The sequence below is a fragment of the Rhinolophus hipposideros genome (assembly GCF_964194185.1).
Source record: "Rhinolophus hipposideros genome assembly, chromosome: 5".
NCBI lineage: Eukaryota > Metazoa > Chordata > Mammalia > Chiroptera > Rhinolophidae > Rhinolophus > Rhinolophus hipposideros.
Window position 1 is genome coordinate 93,988,604 of NC_138051.1, and position 18,120 is coordinate 94,006,723.

General features: G+C 48.3%; 1 protein-coding gene across 1 annotated transcript; it reads right to left on the reverse strand.

Moving 5' to 3' along the window:
- Positions 1–1,050: 1,050 nt before the first annotated feature.
- Positions 1,051–17,493, reverse strand: SERPINA12 (serpin family A member 12). The gene is made up of 5 exons (XM_081048912.1): positions 17,365–17,493; positions 9,316–9,966; positions 7,369–7,639; positions 3,136–3,283; positions 1,051–1,540 (listed from the first exon to the last, which is right to left on the reverse strand). The coding sequence occupies exons 2-5, from the start codon at positions 9,947–9,949 to the stop codon at positions 1,349–1,351; spliced, it is 1,245 nt and encodes a 414-aa protein (XP_080905038.1). The 5' UTR covers positions 9,950–9,966; positions 17,365–17,493; the 3' UTR covers positions 1,051–1,348.
- Between the last annotated feature and the right edge of the window lie 627 nt (positions 17,494–18,120).

The following is an 18,120-nucleotide window of genomic DNA, read 5'->3' on the forward strand; positions in this document are numbered from 1 at the left end:
GTCTGGTGTCTTCCCACCCCTACCCCCTCAGGCTGATGAAGGGGACATGGTGACGATGGTCAGCAAAGCACTGTGTGAGGACTCCCAGCTTTTTGTCCCACATGTGTGTCCCTCGTGCAGGCTCTCAACCTTCTCCCCCTCCCCACCTTCTCAAAGAGGGACTGCTTACTCTGGTGCCCCCTGAGCTTAGCACTCACCACCAAAACTAGCCCAGTCTCTCTCCAGGCTGCATTCTCCAACAGCCTGTGCGTGGGTTGGGTCTCCGGGGCCCTGTGGACGTCCAGGATGAAGGAAGGAGGCCCTTGCTGAACGCACACGTGCCAAAGTGAGCTGGGCAGCAATCTGCCTCAGAGAAGAGCTGAGGAATGACTAGCCGGCCCCCAGGTCCATGTGGAACCCCTCTCCTCCTGCCCCAAACCGCGAGGCCATGGGGACGTCACCACACCTTTCTGAGCTTCAGTTTCCACATCTGTGCTGGAAATGAGAGTGCCCCTTGCTCATCCTCTAAATAGCCCCGTGAGCATTGGTGCCCACTAGTGATCATAGGCAGAGCCTGCAGGGCCATGTTTTCTGGGGCAGGTGCATGGATCCCATTCACTCTTCAGCTGAGACTCCTCACAGGTTCAAACGCCAGGCTCTGCTTTTTGTGCTCTGGAACCAGACAAAACTGGCACTGAATCCTAGCTGTAGCCTCTCTAGGTTACATCCTTCTAATGCTGGACCAGCCCCACCACTGTTTTGCCATCCGCCTGGATGCCCGGCTGAGTCCAGCGCTCCGGTGTGGACCCTCTGGGAGAGACAGCTTCGTAGCTCACATGCCAAAGCCCCAAGGCCAAGGCTCACGCAGGTGAACTAACTTCTCCAAAGCAGCGGAGCACCCCAGAAGGGAGGACCACTGTCTTTATCTCAGAAATCCTGACCTAGATGCTCAGGGCAGGGGTGTGGCTTTCCCAAAGACCCTTTGTTACTAAGATCTGGAACCAGGTCCCTCTCACTCTGCAGGCCACATGCTCGCCTTCGCTCACAGCTGCCTCAAATGATGTACCAACAGTCGGCAGACCTGCGAGGGTGTTTATTAAATCATAAAACTCCTCTGCCTGCCAGGGGGAGAGCAATCACAGCCTGCCAAGTGGATGTGGGTGGGGTGTCTAAGCCCAGCCTGTGAATGAGCAGGGAAGGGGCTAAGCACGAGGCCCTGAGAGCCAGCAGGGCTGCCTCTTTGGACGTCTTGGGAGCGCACGGTGACGTGGGATTGGATCAGAATGTCCCTGTGGTCTCAGTCCCAGGGAGTGGAAGCGTTTTCAGCCCCAGGCCATGGTTGGGGTTGGCAGCAAACTGGAATTCCTCCTTATGTCCCAGCAGGATTAGCAATCTTTCCCATGAAGAGCACGCTCGGCATGATGTCCTCTGTAATCACCAGCAGAAAGGAGCTGTTCAGCTTGAAGGTGAACGGCATCTCCATGGGCAGCGTCTGCATTCCAGAGGCCCCGGCCGCCTCCGTGCCCTTCTCATCCATCTTCAGCTTAGCCTTGTGCACCGCCTGTGGGAACCAGGAAAAAGGGCAGTGCCGAGCCACTCAGAGACCAGGGGTGAGCGGAGGACAATGAGAGGCGCAGAAAGGGAGACGCCTCCACCGAGTTGCCCAGCACAGCAGTAACTTAGCTGGTGCCAGCCTCCCTGGGGCTTCTGCTGTCATATGTCATCACTAAGGATATTGAACAAGCAGCACAGCATCAAGAAACAAAATGATGCAGGGGGACCATGAGCTATGGGGGGTGGGGGGGAAGGCTGGCGGACGGAGTGGCGCTTGCTATCTTTCCTAGGAATTACAGGGAAGCGTCAATGGTTAAAATGGCAGCAAGTGTTTGTTGAGCCTCAGTGACATGGAAGGGAGGTGGTGGCATTCTGTGCCTGCCTGGTAGATGGTTGGTGGATGATTAAGAGGGAGCCAGTTTCCAGAACAGCTGTTGGAGGCAACTTGGATCCCAGATCCATCCCAAAACCAACAACATCTGTGACTAGGTGATCGATCTGGGAAATGGATGGGCTTCTGCGAAATAGTGACCCATTTCATTCCAGTGTACAACATTCTAACAGTGTTCTAGCAGGCCAATAGCCATGGGTGTCATGGAGAATCATAGCTATCAGCACACCTAATTGCAGAAGGAAACGAGCCATTGAACTCAATAAAGGCCTACAGGAAAGGGGTAGCTGGCACGGAATATTTATAGGCAGTCTGTGGCAGGAAAACTTAAAAGTGAGACAACTCTACTAAGAAAGCCTATTTTTCTTCCTCTTTCAAACTGGAATAAATCTGATTCAGTCCTGACAACTCAGTTTGGCAACTTGGATCTCTCCCAGGTCGGCGTGACCTGCACACAGAGCCGCAGACAATCCCCACCACCCACGACTTGTTTTGCTACGTCCCAGCCTTTGACCATGCTGCTCCCCCTACTGGAAGATTCTCTCCTCACCCATCTCCGCTTGTGGAAATCTTTCCTACCACCTTGCCCTCTTAACCTAAAAGTGGGGTTCCAGCTAAAATACAGGATGTGCAGCGAAATTTTAATTTCATATAAATAATGAATATTTTTAGCGTAAGTATATCCCATGAAGTATTTGAGACAGTCTTATACTAAAAAAAAAAGTCATCACTTATCTGAAATTTAAATTTAACTGGATGCCCTGTATCCTAGCTGCTAAATCGGGGAACCCTACTCACCTCTTCCTCTCTGCTTGCCCCAACAGGCAGGTTGCTGGAGACCACAGGTCCTTTGCTTGCTCATCATTTCATCATGTAGACCATGTTTATGATTTGCTCCTAACAAGCCCGTGAAGCCTTTGAGAAAGGGTCCGGGTCGGACCTAGACCCATTCCAGACTCGATAAATGCTCTGGACCTTGACCAATTGTTGGTAGCACCAGGAGATTGGTCCCAATCTTAAAAACCGAAATCATGAGGCTTGGGCAGGTTCAGGATTCGCCCAGGATCTCATGGCTGGTAAGGGCAGAGCTAGATTCGAGCTCAGCCTCCCTGGTGGGTGGAATCCTGGCTTGTACAGCTGCTGTGACAGCGGCTCTGGCCCGGGGCTGTGTGAAGGCTCCCTGGGCCAGTGCCTGGGACAGGCAGGCTTACCTCGCCCACTTTCAGGCTTCGATTAGGGACAATCTTGGTGAGATCGCCGTGTTCCTCAAAGATTCTGGTGATACCCAGGTGGGAAAGAGTCTTCTTCAGGTTGTAGGTACCAGTAATGGAGAACCTGGGCAAGGACACGTCTACAACCCTGGGAAGTGGGAAGTGACAAAGGTGAGCAACAAGGTTCTGCCTTTTTCCAGGGAAGGCCCCAGGATAGATAGTGACTGAGACATTTGTCCTCCCAGCCCCAGAGGTCTCAGATTTTCTCTGTGTTCACAGAATGAGGAGGGGCTCCTTAATCTCAGGATCCTGGTTTAGAAACACCCGTGCACTCTGGACTATGCCCCTGCCTCTTATCCAACCTGTTCCAGAGCCCTCATTGCAGAAATGTTCTCAAGTCTCCGCTGCCTCAGGGTCCCTTCAGCTGTAGCCACCAAGGTCTCCCCACTGCAGTCTCAGCCATGCCCAGGCCCTGAGCCCTCCTGACCCCAGCAGGCCTCATGCTAGAGGCGGCAGCACCCGAGAGCTGAAGCCAGGCAGAGCTGAGTTCACATCCACTCTGTGTCTCATGAGCTCTGTGACCTCTTTAAACCACTTGTGCGAAAGTGATGGTGAAAATCATAGAAGCCAGGGACAATAAGAGTCCCACAGGAAAGGCACGTAAGGTGCTCAGCAGAGTCAGTGATCAGCAAGGGTCCATCCTCTTGCTCTGGAGTTAGCAGCAGCTTCCCATCCTCTTTGGGTGGCACCTGGCTTGGCCTCTCTGCCCAGGACCTGTGGACATGTTTCCGTGAGGTACCTGCAAGCCCTGGATTCCTGTCCATCTGGCCCTGAACCCCATTTCTTCTTGCCTGTCCAAGAGCTTCATTCCCGCCTATGTTTCCTTTTTCTCCCACACCATCTATGAATGGTGTCTACCTGATCAGTCTCAGAAGCAGACCATCTGCTATAATAGCCCCTATCCTGAAAAAACAAAAGCAAACACATCTCCATTGGCCTTGAGTCACCTCTAGCTTCCAGCCCCTGTCGTTTCTTTCATTCATAGCAGAAGCTGTACCTACCAGTAATCTCTGCTTCCTCCCATTATTGCCTCAACCCACTCCAATCAGGTCTTCGTCCTCCACATTCTACCAAAGCAGCTCCTTCCAGAGTCACCGCCGACTTCAGCTTGCTGGGTCCAATGGCCAACTGTCAGAGGCCAGCACTAGAAAGGTGATGCATGTTTCCATCTCGATGCATTCCCACCCGAGTCTGTGGCCTCCTGCTTTTCCCTTTCTTCACCAGCCACTCCTTCTCTCACCCTTTGTTGCTTCCACCTCATCGCTCATCTCATCGCTGTGATGTTCCAAGCCTCAGAGTTTGCTTCTCTTCTCTTTGCTATCTTTGCTCCCTCCCAAGGGATTCCACTCAATGTCATGGCTTTAAATACCAGCAATAGGCCCAGTGACTCTTCAACATACCTTTCCATTCATCCATTCATTCAACAAATGAATTTGTTAAGTGCCTACTCTGGGCCAGGCACTGTTCTAGATGCTTAGATGCATGGGCAAACAAAATAGGCTGAAGTCCATACCCTTGAGCTTATACGTTAGCAGGGCAGTCAGGCCCTAAAATCAACACAACCAAAACCAGAGCGTGGCATAGATACACAGACTGGCGGTCTGTGTATAAGAAGGCAGTATGTGCTGTGGAAAAAAACACAGATTCCCTTAAAGGAATCAGGAATGCTGGAGTAAAGGGAAGATTTGAGCAAACTGTGAAGGAGGCAAAGGAGTTAGGAAAGTTACTTTTTTTTCCCTTTTGTCTGAGTGAAATGGGGAATCACAGTAGTGTTTTGAACAGAGCAGTGACATGGTCTTCTTAGGGTTTAAAAGGATCGTTTTGTCTGCTTTATGAAGAATATACTGTTGGTGGGGCGGGGACAGGGGGGAGGCGGGGACAAGAGTTGATCCTGGGAGACCATTTGGAGACCAGGTGTTGGGAGTCATAGAGATCACCAGAAGGGATCAGACTCCAGATATTGTTTAAAGTGGGGCTAATGGGATCCCCTAACAGATTGAATGAGGGGCTGGGGAGAAGAGAGTGATTGAGTAGGGCCCCGCGGTTTTTAGCTTGGGCAACAATAGTAGAAGGATGGAGTCACTGGAAGGAGATCAGAAGCTTGAGGAGATTCCACAGGATGTCCGTTCCCAACACGCTGAGACAAAGATCTTACCAGGCATCATCCAGGGGAGATCCTGGCTAAGCAGACGGATCTGTGACCCCAGAGTCTGAGAGGGAGAACTGAGGCTAGGGACAGAATCATGTGGAAGCTGGGGTCCTACAAGTGGTATTGAAATCTCTGAGCCTGATGCGTGCACTAAGGCGGTGTATATCAATGGAAAGGAGGCCCGAGGAGTGAGTCCCATGCCACTCAACTCTGAGACCTGGAAGACAAGGGAGAGGTGAGAGGAACCAAGAGACTGTGGGGGCCTGGAAGCCAAGCGAAAAATACCTCTTAAGAAGGTAGGGTGAGCCACTGGGTCAGATGTTGCTGGCAGGTTGAGAAAGGTCTGAAACAAGCCACATGGGTGCCCTTGGTGATGGAAGTCTCCATGGTGGTGAATGCAAAAGGCTGACTGGAGTGGGCTTAAGAGAGGATGGGAGGAGAGGAGCTGTGGACAGTGAATAGAGGCAAACTGCTTCAAAGTATTTACCTGCAAAATGGAGCAAAACAAAAAACCAAACAAAACAGCAATAGGGGAGTAGTGGGGTCAGGAGAAGATTGTTTTATGATGGGAGAAATAACATCATCTTCAGATCTGACAGAAATGATTAGTAGAGAGCAAACACATTTGCTGATGTAGGAAAGAAAAGAGTTTCTCGAGTGACATTCCTGAGTAGTGAGAGGAGGTAGGATCTGGTGCGTAAATGGGGAGAGCGGCTTTAGTTCATGTCGAAGTGGGAAAGCAAAAAATGTGGGGCCGATGCTGGAAGGTGGCTTCATATCACAGGAAATATGTAAAGGAGTGATGGGTACTCAGGCGAGGAATGGACCTGGAAAGTTTTAACAGGGAATGGATGTTTCAAAGTCACCAGCAATGTATGCCTCCTCCAGGTGGAGATTTTGATTTGCTTTTGGGAAAACTGAGCCTTTCCTCTGGGGAATCACCACAGGCGGCTTCTAATTATGCACATACAAAGCAGGAATCTTCAGTGCAGAACCCAGGCTGCAGCCATCCACAGCCTACATCCTCAAGTGTGCTGGGCCCGTGTCTTTTAGGTGTGTGCCTGCTGGCTTGGTCACTTCCCCTGGGGAAAGGGTGACTTTTCTCCTCAGCCTGGCCTAGGCCTTATGGTCTGGAGGGGACCACACAAAGAGCACACAGGAAGAGCCCATCTGCCTGCCCTCCCCCATTAAGGACCAGTGGAGCGGTCTAGATTTGACAAGTTGTCTCCCAGACCACGTGAGCTCAGAAGGTAGGAATGTTGGCCTGTCATGTTCTGGTGAAATGCAATTTCCCCTCTGGGAACCGTGGACAAGAGCACTCCCCTGAAAGAGGATACGAAGTTTCCCCTGAGTGGGAGACATTACTACTCTCTGTCATCCTGGGGCCAGAAGTGACTGCAGAGGCAGGACTTCGTTTGCATTGGGAGGAACAATTCTTCCCATGGTCCTTCTGGCAGGGAGGCCTGGCCTAAGGAACAAGAAGCTGCAAGAAGTCCTAGCATGGTTCCGGGGACAGACCAGGCGTTGGCTAGGAGGGCACTCTGAAGAAGACCCTAAGAGAAGCCGGCACTAGGACTCCATGAGAAGCCACTTCTATGTACTGTAAGTATCCCTGGGTTCTTGTGGGGAACTTTGGTTCTGTTATCCCCAAACCTCCAGTAAGGCCTGTGCTGGCCTGAGGAAATCTCACAGGGCCTATTCCACACTTGGGTGGAGGAACAAAGGGAGGAGTATGGACCATTTCTTGAAACCAGAGAGCAGATGACAACCCCCAGGGATATCTGTGTGCGGTTAGTAGTGCCCTTATAGTGGTCTCAGCTCTGGGGTTGCAGAGGGGCTTGGCGAGGGGAGCACAAAGCACCCTTGCCGGCTGGCGCAGAACTGCAGCTCCGTGGGAAATTGTCAGAAACAGCTTGGTGATGGGGGTGGGATAAGAGCTCAGTAAATCGGGGGTAGAAAAAGTAAAGAGAGTGGGAGGAAGTGAGCAAGAGAAAGAAGTTGCATACAGCAGGCTCCCTCTTTACCTTCGCATGACTAATTTTTTCCATCTGTCAAAAGTGTCCAGACTCAAGGCCTCCTCTACTTGCTCCATTTTGCCCTTGTCGGGAAGAATGAAGGTCGCTGTGATGTTGCTCTTGTAGGGCATTTCCAGGATAGTGCAGGAAAGCTGGTCATCATGGCCAACTTTATACATGCCCCCACGAAACATCATGGGCACCTTCACTGTCTTGTTTCCATCCAGAATGAAATCTTCCTCTTTAGTTGCTTTTGGATCAAACTCATGTTGCCATGTGGCTTAAGATTAAAGAAGGACAAAGTGGCATTAGTGTCCTGAGGGAAAATAGGTGACTGGGTCTAGCTAACCACTGGTCTCTGTCCGCATGGATTCAACGAAAGGGGTTTGAATACTCTGAGACATCAGGACAGATCCCCAGGCAGCCCCGCCCTTGTGCCATGCCTTAAAGACTTTTGGTGAGGTGGCCTGGGGCTTCATTATCAGTTCCCAAAGGAGCCAGGACCAGGGCTACTGAGCTAAGAAGAGAGCTGTAGATTGCCCTAATCCACGTACTCCTGAGGGTGAGCAAGCCTGTTGACTGTGTCCCAGTCACTTAGCAGGGACTATTTGGATCTGATGTGAGTGAAAATTCTCAGCTCTCTTGTAAGTCAGCCCTGGAGGTGCCAGTCTCACGTGGGACTAAGAAAAATGATGGAATAGGCTGAAGAGCAGTGGACTCGCAAACCTGGGTGTTTGGACCCTTCCTTTTCTATCCTTTAGACTCTTCGATGCCATTAGGCATAAACTCAGGCCTAGGTCTTTTCAAACTCACTACCCTCAGAGCCCTCAGGATAGGCTTCTGAGGGCCAAGTCCCTGAGTTCCAATTCTAGCGTTACTGTTTTAGAAGGATAACCTTGAGTCTTAACCTCCCTGGGCTCCAGTGTCCTTATCTGCAGAATAGGGATATTGATGGGCACCTAATAGGACTGCTGTGAGTCTGGGAAAAGGCAGCACAGCTTAATAACTGTGTATAGTGAGTGTCGAATGGGTGCTGGTCATCATTGGCGTTATTGTCACCATTGTTCTTGTGATCTAGGGGGCGTAGCGACTTTGGGAAATTCCAGATTCTCCTTTCTCCCTCTGCTTTGGGAGGACTGAGATTTCAATCTACCATTGTCACTCTTTTTTTTTTTCTTCTATTGCCATCATTCTCCTGCGGATTTTGGGATAGCGGAATTTCCGTATTCAGAACCATGTTGCTGATAACCCAGCAGTACTCTTGCCTGGCCTGAGGGCTTTTGGCTTCTGATTCTCGCCTATGTTGGCCAACCTTTGTGTGTGCCCATGGTGTGTGAGTAGGTGTGTATGGTCAGGGGGATGGTGCTTGGATTTGGGAATACTCTTCCACTTTCTTTTCAGTCTCTCACCTTCAGACTTGGGAATCTACAAGTTCAGATAAGAGACCAAGGCCCCCACCAAAGTGATCACCATCACCATCATCATCAATATCATCACCATTCTGGGCCTCTGGTTGGAGTGATGGAAAGTGCATAGTCCTCGGGCCAAAAAAAGTGGATATTAGTTCTTTCATTGACTGGCTTTGTAACTGAGTAAGTCAATTACTCTGTCTCTCTGAATTTTATTTTCCTCATCTAAGAAATGAGGCAAAGAATGTCACTGCAACCTCTACAACCAGTTTTGTGTTGGTATAATCAGTAATAATGAAAAGGCATATATGGAGAATAATTTAGACTTCACAAAGTTCATTTCACATTCATTTTCACTTTGAATCCCAATAATTGCCCTATGAGTTACATGTCAAGGTACTCATTTTGCAGATAGGAAAAGTGAGGCTCTGAGAAATTACTTATGAATTCAATGTCACCGAGCAAGCAAGTGGCCTACTCAGTTTTAAATTCAAGTCTACCAGCCATTTTACCTTACCATCTCAGCATGTCCTTTTCCAAGCCTTACCTTGAAGGAAAACATAATTTCCAAGGATCATCACAGTGCCAGGATCTATATTCTCGATCAGTTTATCGATTTTTCCCTGGGTTTTCTGAATGACATAGTCATTGATCTGCTTCTGAGTATTTTCCAAGTTCTGGAAGTTGGTAGGGATGATGTCTGCATTGTACAGGTTCTTGCTATCTGTCAGAAACTTCTCTTCTGGCCGCAGCCTCTGATCAATGAACAAGCTGTTCCCAAAGCTCAGCTTGAGGTTCTGGTTCCACTGGTTCAGCCTGCAGATAAGGTAATGGAAGCCCTCATGAAGGTCTTTATCCAGTATATTTTTGAAGTTGAAGGCATTTTTAATCTCGGCCAGCGTGGAGTCCTGGGCACCCAGACACAGCATGGAGAAGGCTGTAGAGATGCTCATGGGGGAGAAGAAGATGTTCTTGCTGTGGCCAGTGGAGGCCATCTTCCTGTACAGCTTGAAGCCAAAGTCCATATTCCGCCTTGCGAGCTCCCGGGCTTGCGTCCTGCCCTTCCTCTCTTGGGTCTGGCTCATAGCTCCATGATTCTTTGGAGAGAAGTTGGGCTTCAGAAGACCTTCCGCAGTGAGGAGGCCAGCCAGAAGCAGGCCCAGGCCCAGCATGGGGTTCATTTTCCTTGGAGATGGTCCTGTTGAGTGGTAGATCTGAGGTTAGTGGAAAAAAGAACAAAAGAACCCCATTGCCCCTATCTTACATACAAGGAAGCCCTGTGCAGGTATTCCTTTTCCCTCCCATTCAGCCAACCTTAAAAAGCCTCCTCCATGACAGGCACTAGGATTTCGCTTCAGTGCACCCTGTTGGTGCCAGGCTCAGTTCCCCTAGGCTGGTGGTGCTGTGAGGGTTGGTTGCTGACAGCGCACAGCTGCCCTCCCCACTCCAGAAAACTGTCGTTGGCTGATAGGAGTTAACTGATCCAGGAAGTTATACCCCAGACCACCGCCACTACCTGGCTGATCCCCTCTGGAAGCCAATCCTCTTGCCTCACTGTCTCAATGCTGCCATGAGCTTCATGCTCCAAGCCCTCTCCCTGGGAGTCAGGCCAAGGCTAGATGTTACCTGGAACCACGGCCTTTCTCAGCTCCTTCCTCCCCGGCTTTCCCAATGCCTAGGAGTGAAGATGTTTAAACACTTCGGCCAAGGAGCTCAGAGAACATTCTCAGCCATAGGTTTATCAGCCAGGTGAGATGCAGAGCCAGTGAGCAACCTGCAGGCCGGAACATGGAGCAGGGGGCCAAATGACTAGAATCTCCATCCCAGAAACATTTTCTGGCACAGACAGCACACACACACACACACACACACACACACACACACACACACACACGAGTTTTACAGTGATGCCCAGTCAGTGACTCCTGTAAGTTTTTTCTACCTCGTCAAGTTTCGGGAACAAGAACTGATTACGAAATCAGAAGTCTGGATATTGGTGTTATCCTGCTTACATGTTAGGTGGCACGGAACAAGCCTCTTTACCCTTCAGAGCCTCGGTACTTTCATCTAGTAAATGGGGGCGGGTAATACTTTGGCCTCCTCTGCACTGGATGCTGCTCATCAGCTCGCAGCTTGCACCCCTTGGGACACAGTCTGCACCCTGCCAGGTCTCAACTGCCCCCAACCTTTATATGCCTGTGTCGCAGTGGTCCCCACAGCCTCCTGCCTAGTCCCACTGACTGCTGACAGCCGCCTTTCTCCCTCCTAAAATAGCCCACATCAGCTCTATTTCTGGGCCTTTCCATCTGTCATCACAGACCCTAAACTGACCCAAACTTGTCAGATGGGTACCAGTCCCAGATGCCGGAGTCGGCTCATTTTTGTCTATTTAAACTGAGTGACTGGTTATTTCCCAGTAAGTTGATAGATTGCTCAAGTTGAGCAATTCATTTTTGGTTTTTATTTTGGAGAGAGAGAGACTGGTTTTCACTCTAGATAAAATAAGTGAACAAAATGAAGAAGAAAAAGAACAAGACAGAATCTGAGCCCTGTGGGGTACATGTGGGGAAGATAAAGCTAGAATTAGTACTTCAATTCTTCTCTGACTGTCCTGGCCCCACGTTCCCCATTAATGTGGGAAAATAGTTTCTTCTCTTATGAACAGGTAAAATAGCATGGCACTAACTCAGAAGTCATTCACCCAAACCAGGTACATGCTAGGTATAAACCAGGAACCCTCTGGATGAGAGCGCAGGTGCCTAAGACCTGCCCACGGAGGAGGTGACCCGTGGGAGGGCTCCCACACAGGGCAGCCAGCCTGCTTTCACCTCCCACACCATCCTGATAAGCTTAGTAATTGGGATCAGCCAATCAAAATAATAGGGGGGTGGGGATAGAGAGATGCGATGACACATTTAACAACAATAATATTTATAATTTTGTGAAGTACTTTCACACTTGTTATCATCAGTAGTTAGGAGAAACAACACACCAACAAAAGGAGCACACTCGGGATACAAAAGAAACAATGCTGAGTGGTTTGGAATCCTTTACTTTAGAGGGCAGAGCACTCCCCGGCTCACCTCTCTTGTGACAGTTTGCTGGGCTGTCTCTCATCCTCGTGGTTGAACTGACTGGAAGAAAAAGCCAATGTGGTGTCCATCCACAAGCCAATGAGACAAAAAATTTAGGATGCTTTGGATGAGCTCCCAACCACATGGGTGGAACCCTCACGAACCAACGTCAGCCAACCAGAATGTCCCCATTCACGAAGGGGCCTCTTCCTGCCCTGGCTGGACACAAGCGTCCTGCCCTGAGGACCCCAGGCCTCTGAGACCACAGCTCTCCTCCGGTCCTTTCCAGAGTTCCCCACAGAGTGCACAGTACTTGGAGAGACTCAGTGTCCTCCTTGGGATGTGAGGGGTCCCGATGATGCCCTCTGGCCTCCCAAAAGGCCAGCACCAAAGCCCTGGACTTGAGGACATGTCCCAGGCATGCTCTGTGGTCCACATATCCTAAGGGATCAGTAGTGTTTTAAGAGGAGATCTCTATAGACATATTAGAAGTTATTATCTTTTAAAGCAAGTTACAACTAAGTGATGGTAAAACACACCTTCCTTTCCCTGGTGGAAGTGAGAGTAGATCCATAAAAGAAATCTAATGACCATTGCAATACACTGGATTCTCCTTCCTGGGAAACAAAGAAGATGGAACACAAGTCCATCACCTCACCTCTAAATTTGCTCTGGAGATGTCTGACTTCGTTTCTTTAAGAAATATTTTGAGGAGCAGCTGGATGACCCAATTGGTTAGATCATGAGCTCTGAACAACAGGGTTGCCAGTTCGATTCCCACAGGGGCCAGTGAGCTGCGCTCTCCACAACTAGATTGAAGACAATAAGCTGCCGCTGAGCTCCTGGAGAGGCAAAGGGGCGGCCGGATGGCTCAGTTGGTTAGAGCACGAGCTCTTAACAACAAGATTACCGGTTCAATTCCCACATGGGATGGTGGGCTGTGGTCCTTGCAACTAAGATTGAAAATGGTGACTGGACTTGGAGCTGAGCTGTGCTCTCCACAACTAGACTGAAAGACAGTGACTTGGAGCTGATGGGCCCTGGAGAAACACACTGCTCCCCAATATTCCCCAATAAAAAATTTAAAACAAAAAAGATATATTTTAGGTCTTCCCTCTGTGCCAGACACTGGGGCTCTGAACCATGCCAAAGAGTGGTCTGGGCTGCTGCTGAGTGACCCACAGCCTCCTTCGGAACCCAGACACGAAGCTGTGTCTGAGAGGTGGTGCCCACAACCAGCCCCACAGGCTTCTCCACGACCTCAAGCACTTTGCAGCTCTTTGCCTGGCCTGTTCCTTCTGCCTTCAGGACTTCGTGCTGGGATGAGGAACCATGTGGGTTGGAAAGGTTGGACAACCATCAGCTTCAGGGCCACTCGTACTGTAAAGGGGAAACCGAGGCCCAGAGTGGCTAAAGGAGCTACCTGAGGTCACAGCATGCATTTTGATGATTCAGAGTGGGAATCCAATACACTAAGGCAATTCTGCAAAAAGTACGTGAAAAGAGGCTGCCTGGCCTCACTTTCTTCATGAAATAGTAAATTGATGGATACAGCCTCTGCCCTCAGGGAGAGCTAAGATACACCGACACTCATAGATAAGGCTGACCCTGCCAGAACCAAAGGGGAAGACCTCAGTTGGAAGGACCCCCCTATCTCCCAAGACAACCCCATCCCCACACTTGCCAAGAATTCTTCTCTAGAAAAGCACTGGAGGTCATTAGACATCCATGAAAATGAATCAGGGCCTTACTTCCGAAAAAGGCTTTCCCAGATTGAAATCCTCCAGGGTTTTCTTCAAGAACCCACCCTGGGACTGGACTGCTTCCTTTCACATCTGAAACAAATTTCACCGTGGAATAGAAAAGAAGCACTAGACCTCTACAGAGGAAAGATACCATACTCACAGTACATTCAGGAGAAATCCACGGAGCCAGCCAAGTGGATCTGCTTTTCTTGTTTTATTGGTTATACTTCCATGGCCGCTTGGAAAAATAGACTGAGGTCAATAAAATTAGCTGGCTTAAGTGGTCAGGTGATGGAAGCTCGAGAGCAATGGCCACACCACCTCCCCGGAGACTTCTCCTTGCTACCCAGGCAGCCGGGTGATATTCAGATCATACCCGCTGGGTGGTGGCTTCTCTAAGGAAGTCCTATTATATCTTTTGCAACTAGTGTGTTTGCCAATCATTGTGGGTCTGGAACCTGGGGTTTTATGCAGGTAATTCAGCCCGTACTCCTGACATTAAATATTCAACACAAACATCACCACTGCCATCTACGGAAAAGGTTGATAGCTGGCTTTCTTGGGGTCCTTCCCTTTATACTTCATGTCTTTCTTTTGCTATTTTTCAAATACTCTACAGTTATCAGTTCAATTACCTTAGCTCACATGGAGTCCTTTTGGGGAATAGAACCAAAAAGAAATGAATAGACAGTTAAATGCATAGTTTCTGTTAGGGGTGATAGGGATAAAAAAATTCACATCCAAGCTTGTGATCATTCAAGAAAATTACAAATTGTTTTCCAATTGCATATTTGTTGTGTGAAATAATGAGACCATGATTGATTTCCCCCCCTTTACTCTTCTGTGTTTTCAGAGTTTCCTTTAAGGAACAGATATGAGTTGAGAACTAATTTTTAAAACATTAAAAATAAAATGAAATTCTTATCTTCAGGTTTATCAGAGAGAGGAGCGGTGATGGTCAAACCCACTGGTCCTGGGATGGGAGAGCCATGGGTCCAGTGGACCTGCTTTCACTTGGGCTTCCTCTGAAGACCTCTACCGAGCAGAAACATCATTAAATATTCCTTCCTGTGTACTGCCATGTCACAGCAGGTGTTGTGTGACCACAGCACCAAGACTTGTGGACCGCGTGTCTCCTTCCTGTGGGATGTTGTTTTTAGCAGTCATGACTCTCATCCCCAAAGCTATATAAAGCAGACGCCCCAGTGAAGCCTTTCTGAGCAGAGGTGAAATTGGTTTTTCCCAGGCGTGGTTCAGCCGCGTCCTGACTCACTCAAAGACCAGACCAGACCAGCCAGGCCTTGGGGATGTGGGGCCCAGAGCTGCCAGAATCAGGAAGTGCACTGAAGGAGCCTGAGTGGCTACTTTCCCTCACCCAGGGAGGCAGGCCTGTCTGTTGGAATGTGTCAGGTCAGATAACACCATGTGACCAGATGAGGCGAGAGGCCACCCTGTCTGGCTCTGTTCACTAATGGGTGCAGATGGGAACACGACCCTGACACAAGGACAGCCTGAGGGGCGGGCAGCAGTTCCATCATGCTGGAAGCTGAGAGCCAGCCAGCAGACACTGACCCAGAATCCAGGCCTATGCCCTGGTTTAGGAGGGGAAAACACTGCCTGCTAATGACAGGGTGAGGCCTGTGGGAGTCTGTGGGCCACACCCACTGGCTTGTCCCAGACAGACTCTGCTGCAGGGAAACCTCCCACATGAGGTGCATGGGGAGAGGCCCAGGAGGGATGACCACTGAGTGACAGACAGGAGGCTGCCCCGGGGACGTCTGAGCTCCCACAGAGACTGGGAGGCCACAGCGGAGGGTAACCACAGGTGGTCTGGAAGCCAGGCCTGGCCAGGCACGAAATTTCAGTAAGGAGTTGCCCATTCCTGTCAGGGAGAAGAGTCCTTACAGACTTGCATCAATTGAGGTGGCTTTGCAAGGGAGGGTGTGAGTGGGCAGCAGCAAGGAGCCAGCTACAGGAAGGCCAGTCCCCAACCAGCACTCATCAAGGGGCCACAGTCTACACTTGAGGTTGCTCTGACTATTCACAGAGGGGAAGACTCGAGGCCCACGGATTTGGGCCTGGTGTCCATCAAAGGCTAGGAAGGGAAAGATGATTGTCCAGTCTGGGGACACTACAGTGAGCTGATATTGCAGAGAGAGTGGCCTGAGCCTGACGAGTGGCCTGAATATGTTTGTAAAGCATGGCCATGTGTAGGAGTGAGAGAAAACAAGGAATTTCCAGTCTCACTGCTGCTCTTTGGCTCTCCCCGATACCGGGCTTGTGAGAGATCTAGGAACACATTAATAACCAAGCTACACCCTGATCCCGAGAGCCCAGGTCTGGTGGGAACACAGGAGAACATAAAGATACAGCTAAGCTCAGTAAAGGCTGAAGTCGAGGTAGCTCTGGGAGGTAAGAGGAACCTTATCCCACCTGAAGTGTTTGGGACAGTTTCCTAGAAGGGACACTCTTCAGCTGGGCTCTGAAGGATGAGTAGGAGTTCTCCAGGTGAAAACTGACAACAAGAGTCACACAACAAAGATCCCACAGCTTAAAGAAAGTGAGTGAACTATCATATGCCTGTAGAAAATGTGACTTTGAGTTTCTGTTTCCTTTTGGAATAACCTACTTCTAAAGCAGTCATCTCAACCTGGGAGCGCATTAGAATCATCTGGGAGCTTTAAAAATATCCATTTCTTGAATATCCCTCAAGAGATTCTGACTTAGTTGGTCTAGGACAACGCCTGGGTGAAAATGCTGTATCCTTAGAAGAACCTCTCCTGAGGATTATAATGAGAATCCATGGTTGAGATTCTCTGTTCTAAAGCAAATAATTCCCATCTGATGATTATGGGAAAGATCTGAGACATCTCTGAAAACACTGAGCTTCCTTACATCACAGATATCTAGAATTTTTTTAAACCTATAGCAATCAAGACAGTGAGGTGTTGGCACAGAGACAGATAAATTGACTAATGGAACAAACTAGAGAATCCAGGACAGTCCCACCCAAGATGAGCCATCTGATATGTGACAAATTCCTCAGGGAAAGGATGGTCCTCTCAACCTATGGTCCTGGAAACACTGGATACCCATATGGGGAAAAAAATGAACCTTAATCCCATCTCACTCCATATACAAAACTTAATTTAAGAAATCAGACCTAAACGTGAAAGGTATTAGAATGGACCATATGAAACTGAACCATATTCAATGATTTTTTTTTTTACACCTCAAAACCCACAATTATCGAAACCACAAAGCTCCTGGAAGAAAATATAATAGAATATCTTCATGACCTTGAGACTGACAAATGTTTCTTAAACAGCGCACACAAAGCACTAACATAAAAAAGAGATAAATTGAACTTCATTAACATTAAGAACTTCTGTTCATCAAAAGTCACCTAAGAGTCCAAACGCAAGTCACAGACTGAGAGATGGTACTTGTAAGACATATGTCTGATAAAGGACTAATGACTGATTTTTTTACATTTCTACGTAGCAACAAGGAAAAGACAACAACTTACAAATAAGCAAAGACTTGAACAAATGCTTCACGAGAGGACCTCCAAATGGCCAATAAGCACCTCAAAAGGTGCTTAACATAATCAGTCATCAGGAATATACAAAGTAAAACCACAACAACGTACCTCTACACACCCACCAGAATAGCTAACCTTACTTATTGATTTTTAAAATTTATTTTTAATTATAGTTGACATGCAATGTTGTATTGGTTTCAGCTGTGCCACAGAATGATTCAATGTTTACATACCTTATGAAGTGATCACCATAATAAGTCTAGTAATCGTCTGTCATCGTACATTGTTATGATATTGTGGACTATTTCCTTATGCTGAGTTATTTTATGACTGGAAATTTGTGCTTCTTCATCCTCTTCCTCTTTTGCATTCGTCTCCCCACCCCCTTCTTCCGGCAACCCTCCGTTTGTTCTCTGTATCTATGAGTTTGTTTCTGTTTTGTTTTGTTTGCTCATTTGTTCTGTTTTTTTAGATTCCAGATATAAGTGAAATCATATGGTATTTGTCTTTCTCTGTCTGATTTATTTCACTTAAAATAATATTCTCTAGCTCCATGCATGTTGTCACAAATGACAAGATTTCATTCTTTTTATGGCTGAGTAATATTCCATTGTGTGTGTGTGTGTGTGTGTATGTATGTATGTGTGTGTGTGTATATATATGTGTGTGTGTGTATATATATATATATGTGTGTATATATATATATATATATATATATATATATATATATATATCACGTTTTCTTTATCCATTCATTTATTGATGGGCACCGAGGTAGCTCTATATCTTGGCTATTGTAAACAATGCTGCAATGATCATGGGGTGCATATATCTTTTTGAATTAGTGTTTTGGATTTCTTTGGATAAATACCTAGAAGTGGAATTGCTGGGTCACAGATAGTTCTATTTTTAACTTTTTGTGGCATCTCCATTCTGTGTTCCATGGTGTCTGTACCAATTTACAATCCCAGGAGGTTTCCCTTTTCTCC

Bases quoted from the DNA above. Each gene is read 5' to 3' on its own strand.
- SERPINA12 (XM_081048912.1), bottom strand. From the start codon at position 9,949: ATGAACCCCATGCTGGGCCTGGGCCTGCTTCTGGCTGGCCTCCTCACT. The intron at 3,284-7,368 runs GTAAAGAGGGAG...CCCACTTCCCAG, and splicing joins AAAAAATTAGTCATGCGAAG to GGTTGTAGACGTGTCCTTGC. The intron at 1,541-3,135 runs GTAAGCCTGCCT...TGGTTCCCACAG, and splicing joins GAAGCCTGAAAGTGGGCGAG to GCGGTGCACAAGGCTAAGCT.